Source organism: Daktulosphaira vitifoliae, unplaced genomic scaffold (genome assembly GCF_025091365.1).
Source record: "Daktulosphaira vitifoliae isolate Bord-2020 unplaced genomic scaffold, ASM2509136v1 Scaffold_2, whole genome shotgun sequence".
Classification (NCBI taxonomy): Eukaryota; Metazoa; Arthropoda; class Insecta; order Hemiptera; family Phylloxeridae; genus Daktulosphaira; species Daktulosphaira vitifoliae.
In genome coordinates this window covers 36,601,483-36,621,412 of record NW_026099573.1, presented here as the reverse complement: position 1 = coordinate 36,621,412, position 19,930 = coordinate 36,601,483, and the positions used below count along the sequence as shown (strand labels likewise).

The 19,930-nt window shown below is 26.3% G+C and overlaps 3 protein-coding genes across 7 annotated transcripts in view; 1 reads left to right on the top strand and 2 right to left on the bottom strand.

Annotated features, from left to right (window-relative positions):
• Window positions 1-11,241, bottom strand: part of LOC126899278 (uncharacterized) — a 30,636-nt gene extending 19,395 nt beyond the window's left edge. The window contains exons 1-4 of the mRNA XM_050673998.1: window positions 11,124-11,241; window positions 3,104-3,270; window positions 660-787; window positions 199-367 (exon numbers count right to left, since the gene is read on the bottom strand). Coding sequence (XP_050529955.1) covers window positions 199-367; window positions 660-787; window positions 3,104-3,250 — 444 coding nt within the window. The 5' untranslated portion in view covers window positions 3,251-3,270; window positions 11,124-11,241. The remainder of the gene's footprint in view (window positions 1-198; window positions 368-659; window positions 788-3,103; window positions 3,271-11,123) is intronic.
• On the top strand, window positions 4,205-10,729 carry LOC126898223 (uncharacterized). The gene is made up of 4 exons (XM_050672164.1): window positions 4,205-4,298; window positions 7,354-7,572; window positions 7,645-7,785; window positions 10,485-10,729. Exons 1-4 carry the CDS (start codon window positions 4,205-4,207, stop codon window positions 10,727-10,729), a joined length of 699 nt encoding a protein of 232 aa, XP_050528121.1.
• On the bottom strand, window positions 10,947-19,866 carry LOC126899283 (endoplasmic reticulum-Golgi intermediate compartment protein 2). Of its 5 annotated transcripts, none has more exons than XM_050674014.1 (8): window positions 19,540-19,866; window positions 19,189-19,312; window positions 16,272-16,427; window positions 15,885-16,098; window positions 15,533-15,786; window positions 15,345-15,473; window positions 15,162-15,281; window positions 10,947-11,287 (listed from the first exon to the last, which is right to left on the bottom strand). In XM_050674014.1, exons 2-8 carry the CDS (start codon window positions 19,301-19,303, stop codon window positions 11,205-11,207), a joined length of 1,071 nt encoding a protein of 356 aa, XP_050529971.1. In that variant the 5' UTR covers window positions 19,304-19,312; window positions 19,540-19,866; the 3' UTR covers window positions 10,947-11,204. The 5 variants fall into 5 exon arrangements, with proteins under 5 accessions (XP_050529971.1, XP_050529970.1, XP_050529973.1 ...); XM_050674013.1 differs by having other exon boundaries at window positions 15,144-15,281; window positions 19,623-19,865; XM_050674012.1 differs by having other exon boundaries at window positions 10,985-11,287; window positions 15,144-15,281; window positions 19,540-19,865.
• Between the last annotated feature and the right edge of the window lie 64 nt (window positions 19,867-19,930).

Genomic DNA, 19,930 nt, shown 5'->3' with positions numbered 1-19,930 from the left:
GGATTGGTTCAGCAATTGAAGTCGCCTCTCCCTCTCTGACGACGGACTTATCACCCGTCCCGAAGTATCAATGGTTAAGAAATCTCCTCATTTTGGAAAGGCAGCTATGGCCTTAATGGGGTTATGAAGCGTTAAAAAAAAAAAAAATAATAGTTTGTTATATTTCTTAAAAATACATTTTTTTGTTGCAACATTTACTCTAAGCTCTTTTATTTTTGCTTTGTGTTCTATTTCCATTCCTTCATATTTACTATTTAAAACGTAGATTTCATTTTTGAATCCTTCAATTTGATTTTTCAAAGCATCGTTTTCATCTTTAATTTTTTGGTTTTCTGCTATAAAAAATCCTTCATTACCTCTTTCTAATCTAAAATTAATAGTAATTGTAATAAAATGATTTTAACAGAGATATAGCTTAGTTAAAAAAATATATTTAATGTCAATAATGAGGTGTTTTATTTTCAAATATGTTTTTTGTGTTTCTTGGTGAAAATACGCAACTCTCACTGAACTAATTTTACTGATCTATACATCAACAGAACCTCAATTTAATCTAATTTACCCTGTCAGCATCAAAATTTGAAAAAAAATCCTGGTGTATTCTGGATCTCGACTATGCTAGTTACTGACTGTACTAGATTTATTAATTAATTACTTACAAATCTTCACGTATTTCTGCTTCAGATTTCAATTTTCTAAGCTCTTGTACTAATAAATACTGACTTTTTTGACAGTTTCGTAATTCAAACTTGGCTTTATTTTCAGATTCAATGAATTCATCGCAAATCTACAACAAATATATTTGTTAATAATTTTAACAATAAACTGATGACGATTGAATATATTAAATTATTAATCGAATTTAAAACTTGGTAATGTGTTGTTATCTAAATTATAGTAGCTCAGGGATCAGAAGGTTTTACCACAATTAAACAAAAAGTATTTCTAAGCTACAACATTAACGTACTAAAAGATTACACAAACTTAGGACCCATCAATGTTGTTTAAGCAAACTTTATAAATACATAAAATTTCGCACTCTACACAAACTTTACTAAGACTGTATTAGTTTACTAATTTATTCACTAATACAGGCTTTGCAAAGTCTCTCAAATTGTTGTTCAACAAGAACCAGAGCCACATCTGTTAGCATAAGATAAGGGGAGGAGATAAAAAAATTAATTTTACCAACTAAGTAATTGTATGACTTTTTTAAGTCTTTATTTTTAGCATTACTACACAAACTGTATACTTATGAAAAGGTTTTGCCCAAAGAGTTGAAATTCAAGAAAATTAGAAAAACTCAAATTTTCTTATACATTTTTACTTTAGGTAATTTTTTATTTTTATAATTTTATTTCTCAAGTAATAAAATTACAAGAAAGTTAATTAATTTTTTAGTAAAATTTCATAGAGAAATTTCGATTTTTTAAATTTATCTAATATATAATTTTTTGGACCAAATCCCTTTCATAAATGGACAACTTATATTCCTATACGATCTTTCACATTATCTACGCAGACACCAGACTACCTTATATCGCATTCATTAATATCCCTTCATTTTTTTTGGTCTTTCACTACCTTTTCTGGTCTTAACGTTCATTCTCATAACTGTTCAAAAAGATTCTGATTTTTCTTTCCTCATAACATGACCAAACCATCTAAGTTTATTTTCTCTCGTCTTATCCACGATTGATGCTACATCTATAATCCCTCTTATATGTTCGTTTCTTATTCTATCCTCTTCAGTCACTCCACTCATCCATCTAAACATTCTCATCTCTGCTACACTCATTCTCTGCTTTATTCTCTTATCGACCACCCAACACTCTGAACCATATATCATAGTTGGTCTCGCTACAGTCTAAAAAACTTACTTTTCAGCCTTTTTGGAACTCTCATAACACACCAGACGCTTCTCTACACTTCACCCACTCACAATTAATCCTGTGTCTTACATCCTTGTCAACACCACCGTTCTTTTGTACAACTGATTTTAAATACGTAAAACTTTGCACTTCTCTTATCACGTCCTCGCTTATTGTCACTGATATCCACATTTTACCTACCTCGCTTTCTCTTTTTTCAATCTTATACTCTATATACTTTATCTTTCTCCTACTTATTTGCTATTTATCAGCTTTTTTTCAAAAGTTGATCTCCACACATTTGATTAATTTATAATTTGCCGTTTCTAATCTATTTTGTTCAATACTATAAGACATGTATTAATACATAATAATTTCTAATAATATAATGATTATATTATTGTGGGTTATATCTTACAACACACAATTATTTAAATGGCGGTAGACTTTTATTAAACAAAATTATAACACTAAAATAGACGTATAAACACTAAAAGAAAATATATGTATATACAGTAAGGAAAAATAAAATAATCGAAGTAAACATAATACACGATGACAACAGCGGCGGGGTGTAGCGGTCGTGTAGCGTATCGCGGACTAGACAGTCTGAACTGAACTAACTAACTGACTGATTCTTCCGATATATATATAGCTCCGATAAGGCTCTCGCTAATTCTAGAATATTCTATACCCGCGTTGGTTATCTTATGCGTTATCGAAGTTTCTCGAAGGTTTTTGATAACGAGAACATTCGAGAATATTCGTTGCGTATGTTTTGGTCGCTACATTATATTATCATAAAGTTTATTACATATTAACATTAAATATATATAGTGCTATGTAATATGAATTGACTAACGCGACAAGAATTTGCCCATTATAACTCCTCAACTAATTAGTTAATGAGCGACATTTTAATTGCGATATTGTGTGAGATTTATCGGAGCAGATCCTAAAATTTTTTAAAAGATTGAGCAAAAAATTTTTAACTATCAAAATTAATAATATGATAATTTTATTGTTAAAAATACTTATATTTAGGTAGTCGATGATACTTAAAAAAATAGGGAATATTAGTCCAAGAAGAGAGCGCGTGCCTCCAGAGACCTTACCTAATCCATCTCCAGGTTAAATTACTAGTTAGAAATTGCATAAAATTGATTGTAACTTATAAATGATTATAAGTAATAATAATAACTAAAGAATTACATTTTATAATTTGAATTTACCTTGATTTTTGATGGGTCACTTTTATGTCCAACAGCTTGTTCTTTTAACACTTCGTTAATATCAGTGGTTTCTGATTCAATTGGATAATCTACAATCATATGATTGTCACGATCGATTATTGATTCACTCGAGTTTGATTGATCCATTATGATATTTTCACCCCAAACTAAATTATCCCATTTAATATTGATTAATGTATGCAGATAAAAATTCAATTGAATTTTTAAATTATTTAATACATCTAACTGTTATGATTTTAATTATTGCACGATGACTTAACAAAAATTTAAAAATTAACTGTTTGTTTAGGAACTTTGCTATAGTTACTATTAATTAAACTAAACTTAGTTCAAAGTAATTTTAGTGAAGAAATACTCAGATAGACTAGTTTATAAGAATATTGTAGTCTTTTATTCATAAATGGAGATTACTTGAAAAATGTTCGTGTTGTTACATTTAGGTGTTATACTTCTAATTACTAGAAATGTCGATTTTATTGTACTACTATACTTTAAATTCTTTTTAAAAATTATTCTTACATCATTCCTATTAATACTGAATCTAATGCACATAATTATTATAACATTAAACAAATTAATTATGTAGTTAAGTTTAAAAAATAACGTTCCATTGTACTAGTGGCAAGTCTTAGTAAAAGTAAGTTTTAAACTGTGATGAGTAATTATATAATTATGAAAATGTAGCGGAAGGGTTGGCTTATCGTTACTATACTTATTTAGATAGTATTTCAAGTCAGTTGCATTCTACCGTCTTTGCGCTTTTTACACAGGGAGTGATATTTTTTTATTACATCAATTTATTAAAAATTGAATATACTGAATACATTATTTTTGTACAATTAAAGGTGAAGTTTTATTTTTTCTACTGAAACACCTTAAAAATATAAAGTTTATTACAAAACAAATTATACAGTTTTCACCAAAATATCATAATGTTGGCTAATTAAAAAATTTGAAATACTATTCAATAATAAAATAAAGCTAATACTACATTATGAACAATTTTGTTTTAAATATAACTTACTGTATAAAAAACATTGCTTAAACGAATATTATTTAATTTTTTTTTTTTTTTTTTTAATGGCTTATAGAACAAAGATTTGCTCTCAAGGGGGCTTATTTAATGCTCCAAGACCATTTAATTATAGTGCTGAAACACGTGCATTTATAAATCGTAAGTACAAAGGTTCTTGTACTCATAAATAAAGAGTTCATTTAAGGTTAAAACAAAGGTTCTCAGCAAATTTAGAATATTTTCAATTTGTATAAAAGATAAGATTTTTAAATAACTTTGCAGTATTATATAATAAAATAACATTTTTTTTTCATCCCTCGAGTAATGAAAAACCTTAAAAACTTTTATAATCTTTCATGACAATTCCAATTTTTAGTTAGATGATATGACAGAAATTTCAACGATTTTTATTCTTATTAATTTTGTCATCCGATCAACAATTTGCGTTTTAAAAACGTTTTAGATTTAAAATAGAAATGTACAGGGCCGTATTAAAATCTATATGGGCTCCGGGACGATATCTTGAGATTGATCCTCTTATGGAAAAAACAGCTACCATAAAAAGAAATGATAAGCAAAAAACTAGGCTAGTAAAATTCGAGATGGACCCCTTATGCTCATTGGTCTGGGGGCGTTTGCCAAATATGATAACAAGAATTGTTAATAAGAAATTGTTTATGTGACACGATAAATATATCACGAGTACTGTTTGTGTAAAAAACAAATTATCAATAGAAAATTGCTTAAAAAATGATAAACTTTAACAAGTCATAATAGAAGAGTACTTGTAATAAACAAAAAAGATTAAATAAGTAAGAGCAGAGAGGGATAGGTCTGGTTATCTCAAACTATATTGAGTCATCGAATAATAAAATATCCCAACCTCACCTTTATTCTTGTTTATTACGTGAATTTTTAAGGAGTAAAAAATGCGAATAAATATTCGCACTTACATTTATTTACTTTATTAGTTGTCTGAATTAGTAACTTCTCCGCTCATTGTTAACAATCGTTTTTAGGATCTTGCGTTTATTTCGACTAATTAGATTTGTATGTATATTAGATCTTAATCATCAATACGCGCTTTAATTACTTGGACAATACACGTCGTTCATAAAATACGCACTTAAAAAGATTCTCTACGATGGAACCTGCGTCTATTATGATTAATTATTTACTCTATACTTTTCAAACTCTTTTCATATTATACTAGGTTTTTACTAATATTTTTCAATGAATTCCCTATTGTCGAAATCGATATTCTTAAAACTCGCTCTGAATTTGTCAAAATAAAATTATAAGAATATGTTTATTGATATTGAAAATATAACCAACGAGACTGTGTTGGCCCAGCGCTTCTCACCGTAAAGCTTTGGCTGGGCGGACACAGATAACCTCGTTAATATATATATATATATATTAAATATTATTACAATACATCTCTTGATATCCTATACATCAACTGCTTATATGTTACCAAAAAGGCAAGACATAGTCGCAAGACTGGCGGGTACACACGCAGAGGATATTTCCAAAATATAGGTTCCTATCGTTCTCATGTATTATGTATATATTTAGTAATGATCTATATCCTCCAGACTACTAACTCAAGAACTGGCTTGTCATTTATAATGGCACATTTCAAAATATATAATTAAAACAAATTTATGTTTTCAGTATTACTCTATATCCCAACTAATTGTATAATACCAAAAAGGCAGGACGTAGCCGCAAGACTGGCGCGTAACGCGGACAAAGAGTACTACTACTATACTAATTAATATTAATTACAAAATTACGCTTCTCCACTATGTTTGGCACACATAAGGCTGTCCAAGAGTGGAGGGTACAATGATGTTTACAAACATAAAATAAATAAAAAGTAAAGCAATTATTTCTGAATAAATAAAATTACGGCTCTTCACTCTGTTCGACAAATTTAAGGCTGTTCATGAATGAAACCATAATAATATTTAAAACAGTTCACCAAAGACATAACTATTATATCTAAATAAATGTCTTCAGATAGAGTGAAAAAGCATAATAATATTAATATTATTATGCTTTTTCACTCTATTCAGCACACTAGGCTGTCTAGAAATGAAAGACAAAAATATTTGAAATTATTAAATATAATAAAACAATATTACTTTCTAATGAAGATATGGGGTAAAAATAAATAAGACTTATTTCTGGGAAAGATACTTTAAATCATCTAAAAATAATAATGTTTACTATTTGGGGTCATGTATTAAAAAAAACAAGTCGTAAGAACAAAATATTTATTTGTAAATATTTACTTCCCTGTAAGATAATATTGACCAAGAACATCAATAATCTGAGCTGAGGAGCGAGACATGTTCACCAAATTGAGAAGTAATTTTTTTAGGTAAAAATGACCATTTTATATTTTGGATAAAGTAAACCACCGATCTCCAGTGAAATTTCTGAGATGCTATATAATGTTGTTAATAAATTGTAAGGGGCTGGTTTGAACACATGTGTTAATAAATGATTACTTTAAATACCTTAAAAGTGAACATTCCTTAGATAACTTTTGCTTTATTCTTATTTGTGTGATATTTAGATCATATGCTTATGATAATACTACATACTAATCGAAAAAAAAATGTAAGAACAAAATGTTTTTTCTATCATATCATAAACTCAAATTATTGGTTCTCATTAAAGAAAATTAATGTTTAGATTTTTTAAACTTGAAGGGATGAAAAAAATATTATTTAAATACATAATATTGTAGAGTTTTTTATTCAAACAATTGTTTCCTTCACGAAAATAAAAATGTTTTAATATTTTTCAAGACAATAAGTGTCTTATCCTTAATCAATAATTAATAAAACATCTTGTAATATTGCTAAAGTACACAGTTATATACAGTTTTTTTAGAGTAATTGAAATAATTTTTTTTTTTTAATTTCACTATTAAAATAGTTAATAAAAATATTACATCGTTTTTAGATCATAATAAACTAAAATTGGTAATTTTTATTAATGTCTGAACAAGAGTATGGCGAAGTTGTTAGTTACAAAAATCTTTAATAATTCCCAAATTTTAGAGTATCAACACAACGTTCTAGAATTAAAAATTAAATTTGTCTTTTATACAACAGTTATTTGTAAAAAAATCCATATTTCATTTGAAACGAAATTTCTTGATCTACTTAAATTAAAAAAAAATTAATCACATATATAGAGTTGATAAATGAAAGCAAGATGACAACATTACAAAGGAAAGCTGTAGGAAATTTATTTAAAACAGGAAAACAACCCATTCCGGAACGAACTGATTTGAGACTATCGGCTAAGAGCACGCCCATTAAGAGATACCGATCATCAAAACCTAGAACATTAAAGAATATTATTGAATCCGGAGCTTATGAACCCGATATATTTCTCCCTGACTTGAGAACAAGTGAAAATTGATATTAGTTGATAATTATAAAATAAAAATTTAATTCAATACAAAATTTTTAATAATACATAGAAAATTATAATTTTGAAAAAGAAAAATTACAAAGTATAATGGCATTTGGTAAAATTACCAAATTGGATCCCGTTCAACAAACAAAAAGAAAGATTGATAAAAAATCTAAAACATACACTGAAGAAGAGCTTATTGATTCAAGTAAATATCACGAACTAAGATAAAATGGACATGAGGCCTCATCAGGCGATTCGGTCTTGTTATACATTTACTGTAGAAGGAGTAATCTTGAAGTAACAGCGCCATTTATTATTTTACAAATATTTTCCCAATTCCCCACTGCGTATTTAAAATTTTTTATTCTTAAAACATGTTCGTCGCTAGAGCTTGTTGTTCGCCGAATATTCCTCCTTCTACGAATTTTCTATAACAAAACTGAAACGCACTTCCCATTCCCGCCGATTTGTGGGTGTCCAGTAGAGAACTGGGCACATCATTAAAACAATCGTTCGATTGTTATTATTTGCAACTGACTAGATTTAGATTATCGAACTACCGGATGAGATGTTCGGTTGAAAAATTAGTTAAAAATAACCTGAAACATTTATTTTGTATTTATACGAGTGGATAATAAGTTCCTGTCCAGATTTACCTCCAGTTATTAATAAATGTAGCTAAATCCAGTCATAAATGTAGCTAAATCTAATTTTTATCCAAACGACGATTTAACTCGATGAAAACATTTGATAACAAATATTCGATGCAGCCAAAATCTTAATTTACGTTCGGTCAGGAGCATCTCACATATTTTCCGCCTATAGGCATTTAAAAATTTGCCGTCCTTCATTATGTTATGACGGAGGGGGCACATTTTTATATATTTTTGCCGTAACAATACTAATCCTTCCTCAAAAAAAAAAAAATTTCAAGCATATTTATGTTTATTAATAAAATAAAATAAATTGCTCGTAGCTATTAATATACATATCATAAATACACAATAAATGAAAACGATTTAGATAATTATTAGGAGGAAGTCAATATGTTTAACAACAATAAAAAAAAATTATCGCATCTAAATAACAAAACCCAGCACAGTGGGGTCGTGGCATAGGTGGGTCTAGTATAGATGATATCTGACAGTGATTAAAATCACTATTATAAAAAACGCTTCGATGCAAATCTGTAGATAGTGTTTAATTAAAAAAAAAAAAATTTGTTAAAATAGCATATTTTTGAATACGGTAGCCATTTGCGCATAAAAGATAGGTCGTCGGGACAAATTTTTTTTTTCATTTTATAGCACATAAAATAAGCTTTAATTTGATATATGTTTAAAGGACGCAGTATTTCCGAAACATTTTCAAAAATTAAGTTGAAAAAGTTAGTTTTTGTAAAAAAGTTACTATTTTAAATCCCCCTCCATGAGCAGGTTAAGTGTTAGATTTTCAACAAAATGATATCAAACAAAAGGGAAATATCTAAAGTTTTAGTAGAAAAAAAAATTATGTTGATTTGTTTATTTTTAAAAAAGTTATGGAAGTTTTAAGAAAAAAAAGTAAAAAAAAAGACAAATTTTAGCGATTTTTAAATTTGTAATTTTTTTGGATATTTCCCCCATTTGCGGGGAACGAGGGAATTTTTTTCAATTTTTAAGGGTAATGTCTTCAACTAGATACGATTTGTGATCTTTTGACGTATTTTTGAAAGAAATCAATCCAATGAGAGCTGAGAAAAAGACATAAAAAAAAAAAAAAACACATCATAGTAAAATTAACATTGAAACTAATTAATACCTTCTTAGCTTCGCATCGAAGCTAATAACTCGCTTTTTATAAATTTATTAGCCTTCAATATTTGCCACCCCTTAAAGTATTTCGCAGTAGGCAGTTGCCTATATTGCTTGCATATAAATAAGCCGCTGCGTTAGGTTAGAAGTTGAAAGTAGAATTAGTCAGCTTATACTTACAGTATGAATTATACAACATTGATTGTTTTAAAAGTCGAAATAGTCTTTATTAGCAATTAAATTAAAGTTAGTAGAGTATACTTTACAGCCATACTTAATGAATCACAATGTTCGCTTATACAATGTATAAAAAAATTATGAAATGACCGATACTGCGTATTGAGAGTAGTGAAAAGATGGTGAAGAATTGCAGAGAAGTTAAGTAAAAGCATCGGATTTTCTCAATAACATCAAGTTATTTTGAAAGTAAAATAAAATAATAAAAATTAGTCATTTTAAAAATGTGTTATAAATAATTTTAAATGTTCTCACGACGTTAAACAAATATACATATATATATATATAACATCACAACAAACTAAATTAAGACACTTTAAATAACACAAACTTTCAACTATATCGTTAAACAAAAGAAATCTTAACGTTTTAAAACTTATAATATAAAAACGAAAAGAAAATGTTTATTTCAAACTTTGCTTATACACTCTACTAAAAATTTTAATTTAGTAGAGCTAAAACAGATTTTTATAAGTTTAAAAATTCGAAAATTTTGATTGCTATAGTATTTGTTAACTATATATTTATTAACTATTAACATCACTTTAATATACAAGATTTTACAAAATGATTTTTATAACTTTTTTACTTTGTTAATAAAATAATCAATATATTACTGCGGAACATGCATTTAGATTTAAATTCACCATTACCAAGTTATATCAAAAATGATTCTCCTTCAACACTCATTCAAAAATATAAAACTTTCAGTGAATGTATACCTATATTTTTCTGGTGCCTCCAAGGGAACAACATCGTTTACTTAATAAAATGTTGATCGATCTCCTTTATTCACTCCTTAATACACTTCTGTTTCTTGTAACAGATTATTTTAATTTAAATGCTAAAAAAAAACCGAACTTATTGTACTTAGTTATATTGGAAATCGAAAATCGCGAAAAGTTCCTTATTGATATGGAAATGTTGGGTAAAGAAGCTATGTACCAAGACTCTATAATAAATGAAATACATTTTCACATAAAACATTTGCAAGAATTTTACAGAAAAACTAATTCATACTATCGAAAAGTGGAAGTGGAAGAAATAGCAACAAAATATCATTCTATATTAAAAATTCACTCAAAAACATTTGATAATCCAGTCGTCCACAAAAACTAAATAAAATAGCATTATTATATATACCTACTTAAAGATGATTTATAAGCTTTCTGAAAACTATTAAAAAAGTATAGAGTGCAATAAAGTAGTCAAGTTAAACATACTTTACATGAGTATTTAACTAAAAGAAAAATCTTTGCCTTGTAATTGTTTTATAACCCTACTTTTTAAATAACTAAATTTTATAATTACAATCTGATTATAATTTTGAAATAAATTTATAAGGATACTAATTTTTTATTCAAAATACATACAAGTCTTTAAATTGAAGTTTATTCACACTTTATATATATAAAAAATACATTAGTATATTAAAACAAAATTTAAACAACATACAAATATTTTTACAATTTTTTTCCAACAATAAAAATATCATGTAGAAATAACAAATTACCTTAATAAGGAAATCAGAATATTTAATAGGGAAATAACATTGCTTGCAGTAGTGATTTTCTGTATTTGGCCAATTTGTATATTATTTTTTACTATGAAAATTTGTATTATCATATTTTTGGTAAAAGAATTTTATTATTTTGTCCAATATAATTTTTAGGAAGCCTGAAAAACATGTTAAAATGAAATGTGGTTAAAAAATAACAATAAGAAAAATATCATGAGTTTTAAAAGTTTTACTCATAATTTTGTGTTGTTAGCCAAAAAAATTATATCTCAATTAAAGTCCACTTATTACTTTAAAAGTAAAATATATAAGAAAACACAATTTCTAGAGAAAAATATCTCATCAGTTACACCATTAGAGGAGTTTAACTTCACTAATCAGAGGTTGATAGGAAAATTACAGTGTCCCACCATTTCTGATAAATTATATAACTTTTAATGCGTCAAACATTTTTCATTACCCTCTTTATAAATACTTGTTAGAGTTTAAAAATATCATGATATTATTACAAAATATATATTTTTCACTTTATTAAAATTAAAAATAAAATGATTTTTTCCATAAAAATAATCTGCTCTTAAATCAGAGCTATAACCTATAATCTATAACAAATGCTTGTTGTGTTACTGCTCTATTTTTATTCAGATGAAACCATGAAACCAAACTCAACTAATATTTGGTATCCTACAATAAACATAAATAATCCAAAATTTTACAATATTTTAAAAATTTATTCACAAAATACTAATAAGTGATTTTGGTGCCAAATTATTTTTTATAATCTACTCTATAAAATGACTATCTTGATCTTTTTTTTAATTTCTTATAATTTTTTTTTTTTTATATTAAATATTTTAAAAGATAGTAAAAAAAAATATTCAATACATTAAAAATGATAGTATTTGTCAGAACATGGTGGGCCACTCTGTATAGATATATGTCATTATAAAGCTATAATTGAACAATAAACCGTATTGATTTAGTTTAATATATCAGTATAATATTACATATACAGAAAACCTATATACTACATATAGGTTTTATGTATGGTTACTACAACCATACAAATCAAGTTTGAATGTTTTACATTTTTCTAAAAATTTTAATTTATTAAGTTGTTAATTTTTAGTGGAATTTTGTAAAAGCGTGTGTAAATGGACACTATCATATCTTAATCATTATCATATGAACATTACATATCTAAATTGTAATTATAATCAATAACATTTAAAAATCCATAGTAGAGGAAGTGGGCATAAAAAAGTTTCTATGAACAAACTACTAAAAAGACTTATGGAGACCAGATTTGTACGGATTATGAGTAAAAATAAAATGGTCAACAAACATTTTATATCGCCATAGCATTGCAAATATAATTTCTTGCCTATCCCTCAAAATATGCCACTATCTGTAATATCACTTAACTACAATATTGCAAATATTTTTAAGAAAGACAAAATACTAATCATATTCATAATAATGAACTAGCAGATTATATAGTTGTATAGTTGCTTTAAAGGAAAGTATTTTTCAAACTTAAAAGAGGTACAATCTAAAATTATAGGAAAATAATTTTATATATAAGGATAAAAAAACCCTTTTTTTTATGTGACATCAAAATATAAATTGATAAATAATTTTAAAATGTGAAACTCTTAAATGATCCATAAACTTTATCCCTTATTACTAATTAATACATTGAATTAAATTTTTTTAAAGTATTTAAAGCTTAGAGAAATACACTGGTATTTTAATTATTATATACCTGTTTTAATTGTTAAAAAGGGATTCAAAAATATAAAAAAAAAAAACCCAGCATGGTGAAGCTGTGGCAAAGTAAAGACAAGTATAGATGATATCTAACAGTAATTAACATCACTATCATAAAAATAGATTTGATACGTATATATATTGACACGGTGCCGTGTTTCCCTCAGCCGCACATTACGTTATCAACCTAAATGAAATTGTATTGGGTTCTGAATTATAAGTGAACGGTAAGTGGTAAGGTTTGTCTATACGACGCCTTGGGTCGCGGGTTCTAATCCAATACCGTGCCTCTTTTTTTCACATGATTTCCGGTACACTTTCGTTAACCAGCCATCAATTCCCGACGGCCGTGTTAATATTAAATTTAACAATAATTTGTATGTTTGTAATTTTACAATTGCTATAATTTATAATTTAAATCGAATATTATTGGCTTATTAAATCGTCAAGATGTTTATTTTTTTTCATCACAATGTACTTTTAAAAAACTTTAATTTGATATAGGTTGAAAGAACATCATCTTCAAACCCTTTCTGTACTTATGTTTTTCATGATTATTAAAAGAAAGCTTATTATTTTTAAAATAAACTATTAAAATTTCATAAAGATTTGGCTGTTTTAAAAAAAGTTATTAAAATTTTAAAATTTAGAAACAAATTGTATTTTTTACAATTTATGTAGATTGCTAAATTTTAAAATATTTTTAAAATTAATTGCATTTTTTTATCATTTTTGAAGGTCATATATTCAACTAGATAAAAGTTGAGAGTTTTTACACTTATAAATCCATAAAATCAAGCTCTTAAGAGCTAGGAAATTTTATAAACAGACACACAAAAAAAAAAATGCACATCACCATAAAATCAATACCTACTCAGCTTCACATCAAAGCTAAATTGAGTTTTTTTTTTTTAAAAAAAGCTTTTTTAAATTTAGTTTTATTGAAAAAAATATTTCTTTTTAATGTGATTAAAATATGTATGTGGTATTTTTTTTCCTCTCTTTTAACTTATTTTAGCTTCGATGCGAAGCTGAGAAGGTATTAATTTTACTATGATGTTTTTATTTATTTTTTGTGTCTGTCACTAATTTTTCTCACCTCTCAATGGATCAATATTTCTTAACAATATGTAAAAAGATCACAAATTGTATCTAGTTAAAGACATTAACCTCAAATATTGAAAATTTTGCCCTCGTTTCTCGTAAACAATGAAATTCCCCCAAAAAATTTCAACATATTTTTCTAAAAATTGCCATAACATATTGAAAAATGAACAAATCAAAATAATTTTTTTTTATTTTGAAATCTTAAATATATTTTCCTTTCATATGATATAAATTTTTTGAAAATCTGACCCTTTAACTGCCCACAAGGAGATATTCAAAATTGCAACTTCTGCACAAAAATTTTACTTTTTCAACTTGTTTTGAAAATATTCCAGAAATACTTCAAGTATCAAACATATACTAATATAAAGTTAATGTTATGTACTATAAGTCAAAAAAAAAATCGAAAAATGTAAATTTTATGCAAAAATCACTGTTTAATATGAAATATTTTAATACTTAAAACTGCCATAACTTTTTAAAAAAATAATAAATTAAAATAATTTCTTATTATATTAAATCTTAGATATTTTTCTTTCATTTGATATATTTTTTTTTAAAATCTGACTCTAACCCTGCCCACAGGGAGGATTCAAAAAAGCAATTTTTGCAAACAAGTTAAGCTTATACCTTATAATGGGGTACACTGATTTTCATGAATATTATATAAAACTAATTGACATAAAATATAAAGTTAAACTTATCTCAATTTTTTTTCTTTTAAGTCGAAAAAATAAATTTTAACAGCTCAAATTGCCAATTTTATCAAAAAAAACTAATGCGACGAACATATGCCGATTCAGTAAAAATCATTGCCTAAGGCAATGATTTTTTTCAATTTTTCCTTAATTAATTTTGTGTTAGAATTTTGCTTTTGAATAGTTCACCAATTTATAAAATTAAACGCTATCTACAGCTTTGCATCAAAGCGTTTCTTATAATAGTGATTTTAATCACTGTCAGATATCATATATACATGTCTCAACTATACCACAACTCCACTGTGCTACTATTTTTATTTAACAATTTAAACAAAACTAAGTTATAAGCAAAAAATGTTTGTGCCTCCTCCATTATAAATTTTTAAATACATCCCTGTCACAGTTTCTTTTTTAATTTTATAAAATGAATACTTACTAAATACAATAAAAATACCTCCAAAAGAAGAAGCAATTTTTATTATAAATTGAAATATAGTCACTTGGTCTTGAGCTATCACAAATTTGAGTGCATTAATATCGTATTTAAAAAAAATTCCAGACATACCATGATTTCCTGAAATAGTGATATTTTAACTGTTAAACCCAAACAATATAAAAGCTAATATGGTGTTAATACCATGTGTATTATCATCATTATATACTCGTTTTAAATCTTTTGCTGAATACTGATAAGTTTTTACATCACTTAGTCGTCCTTTTATATCTGTAGCTACTACATCTATGAAATAGTGATAAGCTAGTGACCCTTGAAAGAAAATAAAATTTATTATTTTAATACTAAAAAAATAAATGTTGAATGCCAACCTTCAGTAGCGATTTGAACTTCTCCTTCTAAAGGGTTAATTATACCTGTATTTTTAGTTCCAAATGATAACCGATTAATACGATGAGAAAAATTACTAGGTGTAGGTCCGAATAAAGGACCAGTAAGATGAACATGTCCACCAGGTACTAATAAGGATTTTCCACTAGTAATGTGAAAATTACCAGTTACTTTATTAAGAATTAATGATCCATATAATCGACATGCATCTGGAGCAATATCTCTTTTTCTTGATCTAAATTTTTTTATAATTTTAATAAAAGTAATGCTATTAAATTATGCCTAAGTAACAAAAATATATAAATAGGTACAATACATTTGTAATCATCTTACTTTTTTAATGAACCGTAGTTATATATATTATCATCTCTCCATAAAATATTATTTAATGAATGATATTCTTCCCTTAAATAAGAATTAGTTAATCGCATTTCATCAAATTCAAGTTGTTCTTCTTCAGACATTTCCCACCAAGCATCTTCAGTTTCAATTTCCCCAAATAACATCATGTTTTGTCCAGTAGAATCAACAATGTCAGCACCAACGCCTAACAAAAACCAAAAAACAAATCAATAAATACTAACTTTTTTTGATAATTCAGCATTTAGAATTTAATATACAAAATAATGAAAAAAATACAGTCTAACAATAGCATTTAATATCAAAAAATAAATATTTTATTTTTCAATAATTTTGTAAACTTTAAAATGTTTTACTCACTATCACAATTAGACTTTACTGTTATATCAATATTTATTGGTAATTTAGAATCATATTCTACATCTGGTATAAATTTATAAATATATCGATTTTGTAATGCATATCTTACTTCTGATATAATCAACCAAAATCCAAAAATCATAATTAAAATAGTCACTACAAAATAGAATTCAATGTTATTTAAAAGAAATGTAAGAAAAATAATTGCATTTTTATTAAGAATATTTTTTACAACAACCCACACCAAATTAAGATTAGAAAATAGAATATAATTATTACACATAGATTATTATTGTATATTTTTTTTTAAATAAAAAATTATTAAATTATAGAAAATTAATAATTCCATGGTCTAAATTTTAAAAATAATTGTATATTTTCTCACACATATCTTAAAAAAAATCAGGGTTAATTTGTCAAGAAACAACTTAGTCTTATGAAACTAAATATCTAAATACTTTTAACTCTGGCTGGTTTTTTATTGGAATATCTTGAAACTACTGTTAGGCATCATTTCAGGTTAGCCTACGCTATCTCTAAAACTTACACCACTGTGTTTTGATTCAGCCCAAATTTAATCAAGAGCCAAATCACAATATGGAATGATTTGTTAGTCAGACCCAAGAGGTGAATTAGTTACTCTGGTTGCACTATGCGAGGGGTTGGAGTAAAACTTTACGATGGAGTTAACATTATATAGCTTACAAATAAAAAACATAGAACCAGTCATTACTACAAGGGAGCATTGAACAAGTGCCTAGTCTTCTTAGCATGAACCTTAAGGTAGTTTCTGCCTTAAGAATTCAGCTAATTCTTTGTGCCTCATCATCGTCTTAGAGAATGCTTGTATCAGAGATTACTTTTCTCTGCTACTAAGCAGGATAAAGTAATTCCATATACCTGACCTCGAATTTGAACTCCAGTTAAATGTTGAGAAGTTTTCACAGGACATTACCTGGTTCAGATAATAAGATTTTCTCTGTTAATTTTTATATTTGGTCCATTTAGAATCTAAAACTAGGTGTTTATGTGATGTATGGAGATATAAATCAAAATTTGTGTTGAAAGTGTTGAGACTAAATTAATAAGTGTTATAATACAAAAATAAGTAGTAATTTTCATAAATATTATAATTGCCACACATATAAAAAACGAAAATGGTTGGCAACAACAAAATAATTCAAAGAGACTAAAATACTAAAATATTATAATAAAATTAAAGTGATAGAATCTCACAAAATAGTACAATGCCAAAATTGTCCGGAATACAGTAACTCATTCATACTGCCACTATGCTCTATGTTGTGGCCAAAATCACCATTTGAAATGATATATCAAACAATTGACATTTCACTAACATCTATACGTCTTTTATTCGATCTAGTAACCAACAACAGATTGGGAAAATTTTCAAAAAATACTAATTTAAATATTAAACTAAAGTCCTCAAAAAAAGATGCTATAAGTTTAACAGTGTATACAATCTGCTGATACTCCTTCTTCTATTAATTAAACTTCTTTTCTCATTAATCTTACATTTGTACACAAATAGCTCAAAAATAATGAGCCAAAAATTAATTGCACTATATTCCCTACCTCTTTGACAAAAAAAAGACTTAACATCCTAACTACACACCTCAAAATATGACTCAAAATTTAGAAGTGAGTCTTATTCAAATTATATAGCATCTCTTTCCACAAATTTCATAATGGAAAGTTACTAAAGAGGCTCTATGAGACAAACACTCTTTTCTCTTATTTAGAAAGAAGACGGCTCCTAGGTAGTAACTGACCAAGAAAAAGTAGAAATATTTCAAAATCGCTTTACTGAAATATTCAAACCACATGAAACTATAATTAATAAAAAAAAAAAAGTATACTCAACTCACAACTTGGTTTCCACAACAGACACTCAACTGTTCAACAAATTAATTGTTTAACTGACACTATTGCTATTTCTACGGAAAAAAATTTGTTCTACCATCATTCTTGATGTTCAAGCCTTCGACTGGGTATGGAATGAGTTTTCTTTTTAAATTAAAACTCTTATCATCTTCATACTACCTATTTTTTAAATCTTATCTAATAGAACACCACTTAATATGCTACCACAAAACTCTTTTTGGTAAAATCAGATAGAAAGGCAGAGGTAGTACCCCTAAGTGCTTATCTACTCTCTTACTATTTAACATCTTTATAGCTGACCAACCAACTCAACATTATACAACTATAGCAGAAAATGTAAATGATAAATCTATTCATTCTATTCATGAAAATCTGCAAATAGCTTCAGATAATCTGCAATCTACCTTCTTGATGACCTTCAATCCTGGTATCATGACTGGAGAATTAAAACAAACTAAAATAAGTCTTGTCAAACTACTTTCACACTTAAAAAAAGATTCTGTCATACAAGTTTACCTAAACAATACTTACAATTAAAAACAGTATTGCAAACAGCTTCAAAAGATCATTATACTCGATACCACTATTCCCTTATTAATAATTTTAATTCTTTATTAAAGGATCTGACTCTACCCACAATGCCAGGTATTTTTTTCAAAAGACTTAAATGATAGTGCAGAAATTTTCTTGATCCATGGTAAAAAAGATAACTAATAATAATAATTTAACTAAAAAAAAAAAAATTTAATGAGTATTGTCAGTAGGCTGCTTTTTTTCTTAAATAATTATTTAAAATCATGTTAATTATCATATTTTATATTATTCTATAGATTCTATAATTTAAATTCATATATATATATATATATATATATATATATTTAAATAAAAATATAATATCAGTTTAAATTTTCACCTAAACATATAGTAAAATGGAATGTCCAACAATTTTAACGGGAGATTTCAATTTTTTTAGCTAAATATAACAAATTTAGAAAGAAAAAATTTTACTCACAGATTATATTAGCATATGAAGTTTGCTCATAAATTTCATCTTGAACTTTAGGAAAAGTATCTAATTCTTTTACTATATTATTTAAATTAATTTTCTTCCCTCTATATCTAAGCATTTTAATAATCTAAAAAATATATAAAGGTCAAATAAAAAGTGTAGAATATTTTGACTATTTATCCAGATAAAATATTAAATTGTAAATTTTTATTTAGAATAATATGTACATATTACAAAATTAAATATCTGGATAAATTATAATCGAAATTCTATATAGTTAAACATTGAGATAAACAAATTAATATTTAATAAAATTATATTATTTAATTATATATTGAATATTGTATATCACACCGTCAGTATTTTTTTTTAAATCGACCCAAACAGTATATAGTTTTTAAATCAAAGACAGTATCAAATTTGGCAAAATATCTCACATAGTGTATAATTCATCTCTACAAAAGAACTTTTGACATTTTTATATGATAAAACAAACATTGCAATGATAACATTTGGTACTATTTGTAATGAAACAACCTATTTACATTTGTTAATATTAACAAAATAACTAGTAAACAAATTTACAACTGCAGAGAGTAGGTTAAAATACCACTTGAAAGTTATATTTTCGCAGAAGTACAAGTATTCACTATCTATTAATTTTCGGTTCCTCAATCTGTAATCCATGATAAATTATCATTAATGATAATCAGAGTCTTAAGTTGATAATTCTTGTTATTATTTA

Coding starts and splice junctions, on each gene's coding strand:
- LOC126898223 (XM_050672164.1), top strand. CDS start 4,205: ATGGCTTATAGAACAAAGATTTGCTCTCAAGGGGGCTTATTTAATGCT. Junction 4,299..7,353: donor AACACGTGCATTTATAAATC/GTAAGTACAAAG, acceptor TCACATATATAG/AGTTGATAAATGAAAGCAAG. Junction 7,573..7,644: donor TCTCCCTGACTTGAGAACAA/GTGAAAATTGAT, acceptor AATAATACATAG/AAAATTATAATTTTGAAAAA.
- LOC126899283 (XM_050674013.1), bottom strand. CDS start 19,303: ATGCTTAGATATAGAGGGAAGAAAATTAATTTAAATAATATAGTAAAA. Junction 16,428..19,188: donor TTCATATGCTAATATAATCT/GTGAGTAAAATT, acceptor TCTATTTTGTAG/TGACTATTTTAATTATGATT. Junction 15,282..15,344: donor TAATGATGATAATACACATG/GTATTAACACCA, acceptor TCACTATTTCAG/GAAATCATGGTATGTCTGGA.